Source organism: Arachis hypogaea, chromosome 4, assembly GCF_003086295.3.
Source record: "Arachis hypogaea cultivar Tifrunner chromosome 4, arahy.Tifrunner.gnm2.J5K5, whole genome shotgun sequence".
NCBI classification, from domain to species: domain Eukaryota; kingdom Viridiplantae; phylum Streptophyta; class Magnoliopsida; order Fabales; family Fabaceae; genus Arachis; species Arachis hypogaea.
In genome coordinates this window covers 2573988-2591165 of record NC_092039.1, presented here as the reverse complement: position 1 = coordinate 2591165, position 17178 = coordinate 2573988, and the positions used below count along the sequence as shown (strand labels likewise).

The 17178-nt window shown below is 36.1% G+C and overlaps 1 protein-coding gene across 2 annotated transcripts; it reads right to left on the bottom strand.

Annotated features, from left to right (window-relative positions):
• Positions 1-4458: 4458 nt before the first annotated feature.
• Positions 4459-10120, bottom strand: LOC112795706 (mitotic checkpoint serine/threonine-protein kinase BUB1). Of its 2 annotated transcripts, none has more exons than XR_011880856.1 (14): positions 9913-10120; positions 9690-9828; positions 8671-8828; positions 8477-8567; positions 8018-8128; positions 7838-7925; positions 7129-7232; positions 6975-7046; positions 6779-6868; positions 6542-6699; positions 5690-5744; positions 5472-5590; positions 5260-5381; positions 4459-5136 (listed from the first exon to the last, which is right to left on the bottom strand). XR_011880856.1 is itself a non-coding variant. In XM_025837822.3 (14 exons), the coding sequence occupies exons 1-14, from the start codon at positions 9984-9986 to the stop codon at positions 4947-4949; spliced, it is 1587 nt and encodes a 528-aa protein (XP_025693607.1). In that variant the 5' UTR covers positions 9987-10120; the 3' UTR covers positions 4459-4946. The 2 variants fall into 2 exon arrangements, 1 of the variants encoding a protein (XP_025693607.1); XM_025837822.3 differs by having other exon boundaries at positions 5472-5606.
• Between the last annotated feature and the right edge of the window lie 7058 nt (positions 10121-17178).

Below are 17178 nucleotides of genomic sequence, written 5' to 3'. Positions count from 1 at the left end.
GCATGCTGAGTAACAGGAATTTCAGTCTGTTCATCTGGAGCAGCTACTACTACTACAGGTAGTATGGGCTGAGTGTGATCTTCCTTTTCTGCTTCTGGACCAGGTACAGGTTGTGGTGGTTGAACAGCTGCAAGCTGCAACTGCATAATCCTTGCTTTCTCCTGAGCATCGTCTTGCTTTTTCTTGCTGCAAGTTCTTTTGTTGTAGCCCACCTCTCCACAGTACATGCACCGAATTGGAGCATACTTCCTTTTTATTTTTGTCTTTGTGCCACTGGTCCTTCATCCTTGTCCTTCCTTCTATTTGTTGTTGGTCTGCCTGGTTTAGGTTTGATAGGAGGTGGAACAGGTGCAGGAGAACTTGTTTTCTCCCATAGATCTTGTCCCTTGACAGGGTTAACATTGAATTGGTATGTTCTTATGTATGCCTCCATGGTCAACCATTCGTGGCAATACTCCTCAGGCCTCTTATCATTTTTTTCTTGAATGGCTGATATTGCGTGCATACAAGGCATCCCTATGTATTCCACACAAAAAAATTCCATTCAGTTAAGTATGTATCATGTTATGCATATGAAAAAAGAAATCAGTTATGAATTCAACCTGTCAACTGCCAAAACCTGCAGGAGCAAGTATGGTTTCCCAAATCTACCACCATATTAGTAGCCATCCTTGAACTTCGTAGACTTCCTCTTTCGCATCACCCGACCAGTAGGGAGCCCAGTTTCTGGATAACTTAATAATAGATTCTAGCCTACTTTGCTGAACTGGAGCAAGTATTCCTTGATAACTCAGAAGCTTTAGTCTATTGTCAGACATGCTTTTCATAACCATTCTTCGTACCTCCTCTGCCAAACTCAGAATAGGCTTACCTCTGTCATGCTTTGTCTTTGCATTGAAGGATTCACAAGTGTTGTTACAAATATTGTCGACCTTTGGCCCTTCACTGAAATGGGCTTTCGTCCAAGCTTCCTTCGGCCACTTGGCTAAGTATTCCCAAGCTTTTTCATTAATCCTCTTGACTCTATTCATATTCCTTTCGAACTCAACCGGGGTCCTTGATCTTGCACACTCCCAGACCAAGTCCTTAAGCTCGACACTGCCCATTGTTTAGAGAAGTTCCTCCACAAATGCCAGACACAAAATCTATGTGAAACTACTGGGACGAGTTCTTTGACAGTTGGTATTAACCCCTGCACAAATAGTTAAACCCGACAAGATTTATAGTCAGTACAATCCTCAAAGAAACATCATTAAATCAAAAAAGTCCTTAAAAATCAAATTGTGACTCAAATTGGTCCTCACCTTTTGCATGTCTGATATGAAACACAGATTCTTTGCCTCATATTCAACCCGTATTGTGCAATCTCATTCCCTTCAACTATCTTCCTAGATGCCTTAAGAGCTCTAGTAATGCATGAACTATTTAGCTTCACATTGTACTTCCTAACAAACCACTCATACACCTTCCTATGCTTCATCTTAGGGTGCTTCCTGAGTTTTGGGTATAGCTTATTCACAGTCCATTCCAATGTAGCAGCTCTGTTTTTTCGCTTTCTTGCACAAGTGTGATTGTCAACCAGTGTTTTTATCTGCCAGGAACCATCACCGGGGTTGTGTCTACAATATACTACCCATGGACAGTCTTCACACTTACAAACAGCCCTGACCCTAACCTTGTCATTCTTACAGAACCTAATATTCATACCCCACTGTATAGTATAATCTCTAGTGGTAGCCATGAAATGTTGCTTGGATTTGAAAACCATACTTACCTCAAACTTGAGCTCAGCAAATTTGGCCTTGTTATTGTAATGTGGATACATAGCTGGCCCTTCATCTTCAGAGTCTAACTCATGGGCAGAATCTTCTGACTTCCATTCATCTCCATCTGATGATTCTTCCCACAAAAATTCGTCATCTGAGTCTGAAATTACATGAAAATAACACAAAATTATAATAACAAAAAAAATTAACTCACACACAAACACTAAACTAGCAAATTCAATAACTCATACACAATTAATTATGGAATACCTTCATAAGAGCTTTCTTCAGATTCTATATCTTCATAGCTGGAGTCATCAGTTTCAATAGCTTTGTCTCTTGTTCTGTCAGCGGCAGGCCTATGCTTCTCTCTGTGATCTACTTTCTTAGCCCTAGAAGACTCTACTCCATCAACTCCACTGTCACTGTCACTACTGTTTAAAGAATCTCCTACAATTTTTGGTGGCTTGTACAAACTGTCTTCAACACTCTCATATGACTCATGAGAGTCACTATCATGTTCAACTACAGTTGCCTTCACTTGCCTTCCAGATCTTGTACTGGTTGTAGCTTTCACCTTCTTCTTGATCTTATCAGCTGGTGTAACCTTGCCAGAAACTTTAGCAGCCTCAGGTTTAGTCCAAGGTTTGGGCTACTCGATGGGCTTTTGCATGGGCTTGGTTATGGGTTTTGGAGTGGGCTTAGCTGTGGGAGTACGTGTGGGTTTAGGGGTGGGCTGAGAAGTGGGGTTAGGTTTGGGCTGAGTAGTGGGCTGAGGAGTGGGTTGAGAAGTGGGCTTAGGAGTGGGCTGAGGAGTGGCTTTAGGTGTGGGCTAAGTTTTAGCTCTTTTTGGCTGAGGTGATTTCTTTGTTGTCTTATAATAATCTTGGGACATTGCATCATTCTGGTCATTGTTCAGCTTCTCTGCTTCTTCAAGGATGGTTGGCAAACATAGTACATCATCATCATCATCCTCGCTCATGCAGTCAACCACGTGTAGCTTAGACACTGCATGCTCAAAATAGATGTTTATGAGGTGATGATTCCTCCTGCAATCCTTAGCCATTGCCAACAGATCAGCGTCAGTTTCTAGCCTCCTCAAGCCATTATCCAACAGCGTTCCAGGCACTTTCCACAAGCAATTGTTCATCTCAGCATACCCCAGCTCCTTATAGTATCCCTTCATAAAGAAAACGTCTAGAGTGTCTGAATCTACACCCATTAATATTTCAGTATTGTCTGGTTCATAACACAGATAGCCTGATTCATCTGTTTGGAACTTCCCACCATGGTGAAATACAAAGGTCATAGGGAGACCATCCATCGAAACCAAAGCAGCAACACACACAACTGATAGAAATTTTTTTCATCAACAGGCATAGCATATTCAACATCAACAACCAAAATAAATCTAACACACATGCAGTTACACAGAGCACAAACATCGTTCTCATCAGTCCAAAAACAGGGTCATTCATTCATGGATCATCATCAAAGCCATATGCCTGAACACATTCTCCTAAACCCTAACATTGCAAACAGTAACACTTGATTTCCAACGACAATACAAACACATTGATCAGGAGATAAAACCACAATCACTCTCACAAAATAACAAAAGAAAGGTAACCTACCTCTCACGCAAGGCGATGGAGTGCTCTTTTCTGCTGACCAACGTCGTCGCAAACCAAAACCTGCAACTCCAGCACAATGTCGTCTTCAGTCAAGCCTGGTGGTCACCGTTCAAAGCTTCATCTACCTGGACGAAACAAGTAGGAGGAAGGGATTACAGAGGTTTTTTCTTCTCAGAAGAAGGATGTAACTCGAGACGTGTGCAAGGAAACAGGGATGAAAACCCAAACGTTGTAATGGGGAGCAAAGAAAACGATGCCGTTTAAGGTGTTGCTAAAAGCGTTATAATAGGGAGTTGCAAAACGACGCCGTTTAGGTTCTTGCTAAGGTGTCACACTAACGGTCAGGTCAGCAAATGTCCACGCCGTTACTCAAACATTTGACGGAAAGACTAACGTTACCAATTTTAAATTTTTCGAGGACAATTTTTATTATTTTTTTCTTACGGGGACTGATTTGGAAATCAGACTATTTTTCGAGGACCAATTTAACTATTTACTCTGAAGAGATATCTTACTTTCATATATTTAACAAATATGTATCTGATATAAATTAAAAATATAAAGTAACATGTCTTTAAGCATTTAACTTATTTTGTTGATGTGTAACCTACTAAAAACATAATTGTATACGATTATTTACAGATTCACATATTTAAATAATGTTTCAAGCATTAAATTTAAAAAATATTTTGCTCATGTAACAATTATATTTGCAAGCTTTTTTATATTGAGTATGAAAATTAAATTCTATGTATATAATCACTCCAACTTATAAGTTAATAACCTAAACTTACTCAAGTTCAACCCTTATTATTTAATCTATAGATTCAAATTAATATTCAAATTCGACTTACAAGTTCATAAATCAGGTTTACTAAACTATTAATGAATTAAACTCGAATCGACATGTGAGCCGACTCTGGCGGTCCGGCCCTATCCAGAGCTTGGTGGTGCTCATCAACGAAACTAAGTATATTTGGACTTTTACGGGAAGCCTATGTCTCTCTTAATATATTTTAATATTCATCTATTTTCTAAACAAAAAAAAAAACAAAAAATAATATTCATCTTTTTTTTTTATATTCCTCTTCAGAGCTAAAATCCACTATCTAAACAAGGAAAACTATTTAGATATTACAAACAGTACACACCCAATTACAACAAACAAAATTATCATATACAACATTAGACCTGCTAACAGCACTCAGTTCATACATGTATCTACATCAGTACTTGAAAAGTCAAATTCAGACAACTCAAACTACAAAGGACAATAAATATTAGCATTAAAGAGGCTAATGTAAGTGGGTAAGTGCATTAAAGAGCAGTTGTTAGCATGCAAAATCAGAATCAGAAGAATAATGAATTGATGTTCACCTTCCGAACCTGTCTTGGATTGCTTGCATTTTGCATTTGTTTCTATATTCCTTCAAATATACACACACACACACACACACACACACACACACACACACACATATATAGCCTCCTGCAGCTGAAGACAGTTAAGTAAAATGAAACAGGTTCAGAAAGGAATTTTGAAACTCTAAGCACAACACATAGAAGTCCTTTGCTTTGCAAGTAACTCCCTTAGTGCCTTTATCATCTTTGGATCGGAACTTATATAGTCCTGGAAGGACTTCTTCAACTCCTGCAGCAACCTTCTATCATCATTGCCAGGGTATTGATTTAACATCTTGGTGAAGAAATTCTTCCAGAGCGCAACGTTCCAGTAACTATTTGATTCGACAAGCAAATTAAGGGTGCTTCAAATGTAGAATCAAGTTTCCAAATTGACTTTACCAACATTACAGTGAATCACATGACTAAAGATAAACAAAAAGTAAATGGACATATACCGTTTAAAGCGTTGTTTGGGAAGATACATGTAGCCTCCATCAGATGATTCTTCTTTGGCAATCTCCATATAGCAATTATGCAACATCATATGGACAACAACGCAAAGGCCGTATGCGTCTACCTGTTGGTAAGTGATGGAGAAGAACAACTTCAAAGACAGTAAATCATGAAGATAATTACATTTATAGTGTAGTTTTAAGAAGTGGTTTGCCTGAAATTTCCATGGCTTATCCGCTTGCATCTCAATGCAGCGAAATCCAGAAGTTCCGCAATCACCCTTAAATACTATGTCATCTGGAAAGAGATCCAGAACAATCCCTCTTCCCCAGTCTACAAGGCAAAGACCCTATGGATAGAACAACTTTCAACAACAGAAAGTACTAAAACCATAAACGGTTTAGTTGTATCATCATCTGGAGAAAAACTGACCTGATCACACCAAGGACCACTTCGGTCCAAGAACCCTTCTTCTGTAAGGTCATCCCTGCAAAGTAGCAAAACCAGGAATGAGCACTGTCTACAAAAGCAAAGCATTTACAAAGTACTTATTTGGAACATGCATAATATAAACACTAAACAACAAGAAACTCTCTCAGCTCGTATTTGCTCGCATTTGCATGTCGGTTTTATCTCAATCAATATCTAAAAAGTAAAAACATCATGGTCTGGATCTTCAGTGGTAAACATAACAAGGTTGTTTTATCTAAGTGGTAGTTTTAATTTTACTATATATTTGTAGGACTTGTGGTTTTTTGAAACTGAAAATCGCAGTAACAATAACTTCAACGCTGCCATAAAACAGAATATAGCACTGGAAAAGTGTTACACTAGACAATATAAAATTAGAATGGAAAAACATCATCTCAAGTGGTTTGGCCATGCGGTAAAAAAAAAAAAAGTATGTAAAAGTCATGAACTCCTCCAGGTAAACTAAAACAAAACTACTGCTGAAGCATAAAAAAAGAATATAGATTAAAATTATTTATATATACACATAGTTCCAATAAAATGTCATTTTTTTGTTTGTATAACTCGTCCACTTAAAGAGTTGATTGTTATTTTATTTATACTACATAAGTTGATGCTTTGCCAGAGATAAAGGGCAATTCTACACCCAAAGTCCTCCTTAGATATAGAAGTATATAATAACAAGACGATGTACTTAGTCATGTCATCATAATCATTAATTAAGAATGAGAAACCAGCTTTACAATGACATTCTGCAAGTAATAAGGTGCAAGCGAACCAACTAATGGTAACGAATGAGAAGCTTAATTTTACCTAGCATAGCGAATAAGCAGATTATCAGGCTTGAAATCACCATGAATCAAGCCAACACCATGCAAAGTTTCAACCATGTGTAACATTTCTATCGTGTAATAAATACATAAAACTTCTTCCATGGGTTTCCCTTGGACCGCATATGTGTTTATGACATCCTGCATAGTATGTTCATCTTGAATTAACACTATATAACATTGAACAAGATAATAAGGGAAATCAGTAGAAATAACTAACCTGTAGCGTTCCATGAGCTAAATAGTCACAGATGAGTATGCTACAGTCTGCATACAGATGAATTCTCTGAGCCAAACCATAGCTTGACCTCTGATATAGTTAGATATCAGACAATTCAGTATATTTGGATGTTTATAGAAAAGGCAGGCTGATGGTATAAATATTTGAATTTGATATCGATATTAATATCACATACTTCTCTGCCAGTGATCCGCATATCAAGCTGACGATACATGTAAAACTCCCAAGGGAAAGCTGGCTTTTGTATCTAACATTTAAGGTTCAAAGAACAATCAAATGAGACAAATATCACATTTTAAGAGGAAATGATTCTGAAAGACCATCAGCACCTTTAGCGCAACAACATCATTTGGATCACTGTTGACAAAGGCCTTGTATACTTGAGCAAAACCACCTTGTCCAGCGCAACCTTTGATATGGTACTTCCTCCCGCCTTTGGATATCATGATAAGGACCATCAAGAGAATGAATGAAGCCAGTAAAAGAAAAGAATAAAGACTATGAAACTATATGAAATACACTGATATGATCATGTTGTGGTGTCTTACAAGAGATGAACACTAACTGCTGTTGATAATAGGAAAAACCCTTATCCTAGACAAATAAGGAAACGATGACGTAATAATAGAAAGAACCAAAACTACTCCTAAGATTTTTTATTGAGATACCAAAAAGATATACACTCTTTATTTCTAACAATAGATAAACCTAGTTTTGTAGAAACTATCTGCAACAACATTGTCTTTGGAAGACAAGCTAACAACTCTGGGGAGACATCATAAACTCAGATTCAATGGAAATTTCGTTGCAGGGTCAATTTTTAGCACATATCATGAACTCACAATTTTTTAGCATCTCCTATGAAATTTATGGTATTAATTTATATATGATACAACTGTTCCTATTCTGTCAGAAATACAAGAAGATAAGGCAAGTAAATTCATATATAAATGAATTCTTCAGATTGATCATAAAGCTAGGAGCAGTCAGACAATTACGTCCCAATGATGAAGACAAGAGTAAGGATATGAATATTACCTATCTCTATAACTTTGTTCCTTGATGCATTCTTCAAAGTAGATAAGGCCACTTTTCCTGTATAAGATTTAGTGCTCAAGTGATACCCCTGAAATGCATTTATACAAGCATAAAGCACCTGAATCCTTGTCAGATGCAGTAAATCAAACATGTATATAACAAAGCATATAAATATCTCACATAAAATTTTTTAATTGTAGGATTTATCTTCTTCATCAGGTCTTCCAAAATGGAGGAATCCCATGGATTAATGCCAATGTTTCCCAACTCTGTGGATCCCTTATAATCAATCTGAAATTAAAAAATAAAATGAAATATATACAAAAGAATTCTTAAACTGTAAATGCAGTCAGTGTTAGCAAATCTCAATTCAGGAGACAGAACATTGAGGAAATATGTCAATGTGAGAAATAAAATAAACAAATAATGTGTTTTGCAAAGGCAGTGTTTGATTCATCTACTACTTGAACAAACCTATTGGGAAGCAATAAATTACCTACCAAAGATCACAAAGCACAAAGCCTATTCAATAAAAGAGTACAAGGAAGTTGGTGTTTTCTCTATTTTTATTTATCTTTCCTTTCCTGCTAGTTTGGCTCATTTTGCCTAAAGGACTAACTTCTTCGTGAATAGGCGTACCTTCTGCCTTTCAGCAGCCTTCCAAGTTTCAGATATTCTCTGGTGACATAATGCCTGTGCCTTCTTCAACCACTCAATTGGCTCTGCATTCCTATTGAACATTGACCCAAATAACTAAAATTACAGTCAAGGCACCCCAACTTGAAATATCAAAACAAGCAAGTATTGAAGATTCAACTTAACAGAGCACTGACCTGGAAATACCAAGGTGATAGATTGTGAGGGCATCATGGAGCCTCCCTTTCAACTCAAAGAAACATGCAGACCACACATAGAGTGAAGCATTTTTGGTACACACATTGCAGTTCAGCATTTCCATGAAAACACTTCCAAAATCTGAACTAACACCCATCTGCAAAATCAAACCAACGGAAGCATGTTGAGTTGATCTGCTCAACAAAAAGTGCCTCAAAACAGCACCATTACAAAAAGCTTACAGATTTGTTGCAACTAGACTATGTTCTGCTAAGCATATAAGCTTTATGTACACAGATAAAAAAAATCTTTATATCCTATTGTAAAAGACATCAACAACGAAGAACATTAAAGTCTGATATTTTCTTGATAATTTTGCATATAGTTTCTTTTCCTTTCTTTTTTTTTTAAATTAATCTCCCCCTATCTCTCTAGTCATTGAGCTACCTTCCATCTGATCTATATTCTTTCTACTTGCTAGTTTGTTCTACTAACAAAAAAATGTAAAGCAAAGTTCTACTATTACATGATTGATGTAACATCAACTTTCCTAATTGATTCATATTATAACAAAAACAAAAAATATATATATAAAATTCAAAGCTTTTTAAAAGAAAAAAAAAAGGATAAGGGTGCCATATTAAAACCATATTTAAACTTTTCTTTCTTTTCCTTTTCTTTCAACCAACAGAAGATATCACAGCTTCTCTTGGAAGGTTACAGACTAGTCCCCCTTGACCCAGCCCACAAACCCGGGTCCTCTTTCTTTAAGACCTTAGTTCACCTTACCCAAAATCATATTCAAATCATTTTAACATTTGATATCACAACTGCGAGAATCCTTAGCAAGCATAACATTCAAGTAATGTAACCGTACTCTGTTGTGCACTCACTCATGTAGCTAGGTTTTCATAGCTACTATAGCTACCATGGAAAATCACTATTCAATTAAATAATTTTATTCGTCAAAAAGCCCTAACCACGAGATTTGAAACATGAGATAGAACGAGTAGATTACATAGAGGAGCCAAATCTTGAGAAATCTGACGTCGTTTCGGTACTGTTCGCTATCCTTGAAGCTTCTAATGCAATCTCCTAGTAAGTTCAACAGGTTCTGGCTGGAACCGCCGGAACCTTCTAGAGCTTTCTTGACACTCCTAAAATTCACAAAATCGAGAGAATTTTGTCAATCTTATGAGATTTTTTTCCCTGGGACAAGTTTGTGAAAGGCAGAAAGATACCAGAGGAATGGTAAGAGAGGATCGTCCGTGGCGGAGGCGGTGGCGGAGGTGAGGGAGTTAAAAAATGTGACCATTGAGTTTGAATTTGGAGACTGGGAGAGAAATGCAATACTTTTGCGAATTGCGAGTAGCCGAGTATGTAAACGAAGACAGTCGGAATAGGGGATCCAATATGAGAGTGAAGCGCGGAAATTCCAGATTTTGAATTTAGCGGTTGTGTGAAATTGGGTGTCCAATTTTATCTCAGGAAGGTTCTTAAAATCGGACCGGAGTCTCGATATTAGACCGGTCAGTCTACTCAATTAAATAAGAGTCCATTTTTATTATCTTAGACTAATTTAATTAAATTTAATTAATAAAAAAAATTGGATATATAATATTATTAGTGTTAAATTTGTATGATACATAAATTTATATTTTAATTTGACATGATAAATCAAAAATAATATTTTATAATCATAAATTTTTCGAATTTAGTATAACACTATCATTGTCATTATATAATATAAATGTATTGAATATACTATTTTATGTTTATTCAAAATAAAATATAAATAAAACAGTTTGAAATCTATAATATTCTTGAATCAGAAAAAAGATACCTAAAAGAATAAGAACATATATAACTGTAATAATAATATGTAAATTTTACACTGAATTTTATATCAAAAAGCTAATGAAAATTTATCAACAACCTAACATTTTATTAATCTCGTTAGAAAAGCAGTTAACCTTGTTACACGTTTCATTTCAAATATAAAAGTAGAGTTATAGATAAATTAGTTATATCTACAGTAAATATTTATACAAAAATGTAAATCATAACATGTTATTAAAGTGAAAATACTATTTTTCTTACCTAACTATTATTAAAAACTTCTTTAAATGTGATATTTGTTATTGATGATTTTGGATTACCGTCTTCGTCCAAGATTAGAACTTTGAGTTTGAGGCCACTACGACTCTTAACTCTTGACACAACAACGTAAAGTTGTCCAGGGTAAACACTGATTTTGGCAAGTGAAGCCTACATATGATGATAATTGATCCTGACTCTTGTTGATGGTCATTGCAAAGCACACTTTAATGGAAACTGTCTCCGTTGAAACTTAAATCACAATCCTAAATCTGAAGGGATCAAGTTCATTTTTTGAATGTACATATTGTCACCAATATTTCTACCAATCACTACCGTTGCTCCAATTATGTTGTTGTCAAGTTCATTAACTATTAACCTTGTTTCGTTGCATAAACCTGAAGTTTGGTCTATGTTTAGTAATAGTATTACAGTGACTCTTGGCTTGAAAGTCAACTTGTGGTTAGATAGTCCCAAACATTTCATGTCATTTAGAAACTCTAGAGTAAACCATTCTTGTTATACCATTCTCATCAACTTGATATATTGTGTCAGAATTTAGATACTCATTTTTCATTCTTGGAAAGATTGTCAAGCCGAAATCGTTTACCTTCTCAACACTCTAAACGTAGATGCAAGAATTGTCATACTCTAAAAATACATGTAATCTGATATGTTTTGCAATAAATTTGGATATGTAAAGTCTACCAAATGAGAGAGAAGATCATCAACAATTATAATCAGTAGATTATTTAAAATTTCAACTTCTAACCCATGTGTCTTATGTTAATCGGTAACTGAGATAAACTGCTTCAAAACACATTTTATTGAGCATTGGAGTTTCATCTCAAATTATTAAGCTACTTTGAGTGAGCAGCTCAACTTTCAAACTGCCATGTTTGATGTTGCAAGTAGATTCATCAATAATTATAATGAGTATTAAAAATATAAAATGAGCTGTTCCGCCATCAGGTAGGAGTAAAGACATAATTTTACTGGATGCGACATTTAAATAAATAATCTTTTCTCTAGACCGAATAGCAGAAGAAAGTCCATTACAAATAAATGTTTTATCACATCCACCATGTCCAAAAAAAAAAGTAAAAACTACTAGAATTTGTAATAACAACATTGAATATTTTATCGAATACTAACCTTTACTCATAAACCATCTTTTGTTCCATATATAAATTTATATGAGTAACTCATTTGACTCAACGTATGAATGTCGCGTCAGTATAAGAACTCTTCATTATTATTATTATTACTATAAAAATAAAAATAAAAATAAAAGTAAATATTTATTAAATAATTAGATTATATATGCTAGCCGCTCAATAGTTGAGCTGTTTTTTAATTATTTTTATAAAATTAAATTTTAAATTTATATTTCTATTATTATTATTTATTAGTTTGATATAAAAAATGTAAACATTTTTAAATAATAAATTTTAAAATAAAAATAAAATTCACCAATTATTTAATATATAAAATATATTAAATTAATGAATTTAAAATAAATAAAACATGATTAAAAATCATTAGATGGTTACATGTAAAAAAATCAATACGAAGATTTATAAATATTATTTATAATTTATGTTATTATTTTTTTATTTTGGATAAAATATAAAATATATTTTATTGATAGAATAATCCAAAAGCATAAAACACATGAGATAAAAAAAATACAGAGACTATTAAGAATATAAGATAGTAACGTTTTTACAATATCAAATATCAAATATATTTTTAAAAAATACATTGGGTAGTGGCAGACCTTAAATAGAGCTTAGATTCACGATGAATTAGTCATTGACCTGTCGGGTTGGGAATATCATGGACAACTAAAAAATATATATTTTTAAAAAAGACAAATATCTACATTTATTACTTTTTGGTGACTTAAAAGAAAATAAACAAAAACTAAGAACGAGAAAAAAACAAGAAACTGCTTAAGAAAGACAGTCCCGCTGAATACTACTCTCAAATTCCTTCCAAGGCAACGGAAGCTCCACTTGAGGAGAAAGGGTCCTCATTGCCGTCTTTGCCATGATGTCTACTACTGTATTTGCATCTCTCAAGATCAACCGAAGATCAACACGCCATTTCCAAGACATGATATCTCGGATTTTTAACACCAAAGGATCAATAAACCCAGAGCAATCTTGTAAATTATTGACAATAGTAAAAGCCTCCACACAATCTGTCTCACATATAATGTCTCTTTGTCCCGAGTCCCATGCTAAAAGAAAGCCTCTCTAAATAGCAAACAACTCTCCTTGCAAAATGCTACGACTCTCAATTGTTCCTAGACAGCCTCGTTGCCACCTTCCCTTCCAATCTCTGCTAACACAAGCAAAACCAACTCGAGCACCATTGCCAAGATAGCTAGCATCACAATTAATCTTAAAGGGAGGGGGGAATTCAAGAGCCACTAATGGTTGAGGGGATAGACAGTCGTTGCAACTCAAAAATATTTCGGAGCTCCTTTTCCAAGGAGAAAGCCATACCAATCACCTTGTCTGTGGTCCAATGCTCGTGATGATGAAAGATCTCGTTATTCCTCAAACGCCAAATCCACCAGAGACCATAAAAGAATCTAAAGGGGCGCTGTTTGCTATTATGTAAGAACCAACTCATCAAATCCACTGGTTGATCGGAGATCCCTAAAGCTTGCCAAACAAGTTGGGCTTTTGGACAATCCTGAATACAATGTAATACCGATTCCTGACCTGAGAAACATCGTGGACAGCTATCTGTGTGCGAAATGCCCCTCCTAAAATGAAATGCAGCAGTAGGAAGAGCCTCCCGAAGACAAAGCCAGGCCAAAAATTTGTACTTTTTCGGAACATGTTGACGCCAAAACCAAAGCCAATTACACATATCCTCCCAACTAAACATCTTCTTACTGAGCCACAAATAACCACTATGAGCATTATAAACCTTTGAAGTCGCACCAGTCCAACACCAACCGACCTCTGAACCAGCTTGAGCATCTGGTTGTAAGAGTTAATGTTGCTCTGCAGAGACTGATTCAGAGGAGAATAGATATTCTCAAGGTTCCACTATCCAGATGACCAAAGGTCCAATATTCTGAGATCCGAATAAGAAATGTGAACATAATCCATCTCCTAACACAGTCGCCCCTCTCTTCTCCATTTAGAAAACCAAAAGTTCTGTTCCAAATCCCCAATGCACCAAATAAAATCTTCCTTCAGTATATCCCAAGCTCGACATATACTCTTCCAAACATAAGATCCCCTTTCTCGAGACTGACTAAGACAATCATCCTTAGAAGAATGGTATTTCTCCGTCAACAGTTGAACCCATAGCTTATCGGGATGGTGAAAAAGTTGCCAAACTAGTTTTCCAAGAAGAGCAATATTGGCACAAAAAGGATCTCTAATTCCTAGACCTCCAAACTTCTTAGGGATGACCAACACTTTCCAGTTAACTAGATTCAGGCCTCTACCATCAGCTTGACCCTTCCATAGAAAGTTTCGCATCATGGATTCTATCTTATTAGTTACCCCTTTAGGGAAGAGAGATACTTGCATACGATAAGTAGGAATCACAGTCACTACCGAGTTGAGCAAACAGAGTCTATCTGCCTTATAAAGCAATCTCCCTTTCCAGTTGGCTAGCCTTCTCCGAATCTTGTCCAGAACATCATTGAAGGTTGCGCGTGTCACCCGAGAGTGATTAAGGTTCACCCCTAAATACTTGCCCAAGTTCTGGACAAATCTGATGGAGGAGACTCCAGTAAAAATCGCTTTTCTTGTCGTTGAAACATTCCTAGAGCATAGCGCTTTAGATTTCTCCACATTAACCTTCATCTCAGAGGCTCTGCAGAAATTTTCCAAAGCTACCATTACAGTTTGAACTTGCTGTTTTTCAGCTTTACAGAAAAGAAGCAAAGCATCGGCAAACATCAAATGAGAAATTCTTGGACCCCCTCTAGAAACCGCAACCGGCTTCCACAAGCCCTTATCAACTTGCTGATTAATAGAACAAGACAATCTCTCCATAGACAACACAAACAGATACGGTGATATAGGATCTCCTTGCCTAAGACCCCTGCTCGGAGTGAAGCTATTTAATCTATCCCCATTTCAGAGGATAGACAGTGAGGAAGCAGTGACACAACGCATAATCAGATTGACTGTCGGAGGAGGAAAGCCAAAACTCACCAGGGTTTGTTTCAGAAATCCCCAATCCACTATATCGTACACTTTCTCCAGATCAATCTTAAAGGCCAGGGTGCCTTTCTTTGACTTTGTCTTCTTCATGAAATGGAGAACCTTTTGTGCTACAATGATGTTGTCTGGGGTTCCTCTCCCCGGGATAAACCCTCCTTGAAGGGGCCCAATAATCTCTTTGAGATGGGGACGAAGTCTATTGACCAAGACCTTCGTTATAACTTTGTAAACCACATTACAGAGACTAATTGGTCGGAAATCCTTCATGGAAACCGGGTTTTCTACCTTCGGAATAAGAACCACAAGAGTTTCTACCATCCTTGGATCCATATCCAAACCAGAGAACGCATGACGAACCATAGTCCAAACATCAAAACCAACAATCTCCCAGTATTCTTTAAAGAATAAAGCTTGAAACCCATCAGGGCCCGGCGCCTTAGAAGAATGCATACTGAAAACGGCCGACTTAACTTCCTCCAGAGTAACTGGCGCTGTGAGGCTACAACAGGCTTCATCATTCAAGGAAGGTAGCGGCACATCACCAAGACAACCTAAGTCTACATCCTCCGACTGGCAGAATAGGTGTTTATAAAAGGATTCAGCTTCCCTTCTAAGGACATCCGGGTCCGTTTTCCATACCCCATCTTGAAGAAAGAGACCATGAATCTTATTATGCTTTCTCCGCACAAGAGTCTGGACATGAAAGAATTTGGTATTTCTATCCCCAAATTTTACCCACTGCTCTCTGGATTTTTGAAACCATAGAAGTTCCTCCTGCACAAGCGTGTTATTAAATTCCTCAATCAGTTGTTTTTCTTTTTGCTGCATAGACAAATCTTCCATTACTTCAAGTCGCTTCTGAAGGAAATTAATCTGTCTCTCCAATTTGCATTTCCTAACGAAAATGTTGTCGAACACTTTAGAATTAAACTCCAAAGAGTTCTTCTGCACTTCTGAAAGCTTGCCATGCATCTCTTTGTAGCCAGCCTGCCATGACTGGTTCATAATATCTCTATACTTTGGATGCGTTGCCCAAGCCACAATAAACCAAAAAGGTCTATTCTTTTTTGGTTGGGGACGACCTGCACAGCGCACTAAAATAAGACAATGATCAGACTGAAGCCTATTTAAAATTTATGCGTAAACCTATGGAAAGAGAGATAGCCAGCCACTATTGATACAGACCCGGTCAAGTTTTTTCGCCACCTCAACACCATTTTTAACCCTTCTATACCAAGAAAACCGTCTTCCAATAGTCTTCAAGTCAAACAGATTACTATCCCCTAGAGATGCAGCAAGCCGATCTGCATGACGACTCGAGAAGAGGCAACCCTTAGATTATTGAGAGAATAGTACTTCATTAAAATCACCAAGAACAATCCATGGCCCACAGAAAGACGAAGACTGAGTAACAAGATAATCCCATAGCAGAACTCTGGTATTAAATTGAGGACTACCATAGATACCACTGCACCTCCAAATCACATTATTTACCTGAACCTCAACTGTAACACACTGATCGAAAGCATCAACCCATTTACAGTGAACATCCTGCATTGCAGAAAGGAACCAGATACCCCCTTATAGGGGTATTCAAATCCAAACCGATCTAAATTAAACCGCTTATCCAATCCAATCCAAACCGAAACCAATTAAAACCGCACTAATTTGGATCTGATTGGATTTTATTTTTTTACAAACCGCTGGATCGGATCGGATTTCGAATCTACTTTTCAAAACCGATCTAATCCAATCCAAACCACACAATGTGCTATAATATTATTATTTTATTATTATATTTATAATTATACTTATAACATGTTTAATTTATTATATATTTTTTATATTATTCATGTATTATTATTATTTAATAAATAGTTTATGTTCAAAATGTTATTTATTATTTATTTTAACTAACCTATAATTTTATTTCTATGTTATGTTATCGTTAGCTTTTTAAGATATTGTTGAGACTTATTATGTCATTGTTAATTATTTAAAATTTGATGTTAAGACTTGTTATATGTATTTAATTTTTTTAATTTACAAAACCGCAAATCCAATCTAATCCAAACCGCTTGAAATTGGATCGGATCGGATCGGATTTTTTTTAAAACATCATCCAATCCAAACCGCACCGCAAGTAAAATTAGTGTTCGGATCGGATGAGTTTTTGACTCAAAACCGATCCAAACCGCACCGCGAACA

Coding starts and splice junctions, on each gene's coding strand:
- LOC112795706 (XM_025837822.3), bottom strand. CDS start 9,986: ATGGTCACATTTTTTAACTCCCTCACCTCCGCCACCGCCTCCGCCACG. Junction 9,829..9,912: donor CCTCTCTTACCATTCCTCTG/GTATCTTTCTGC, acceptor TGTGAATTTTAG/GAGTGTCAAGAAAGCTCTAG. Junction 5,745..6,541: donor CTGCTTATTCGCTATGCTAG/GTAAAATTAAGC, acceptor GCTACTTTGCAG/GGATGACCTTACAGAAGAAG.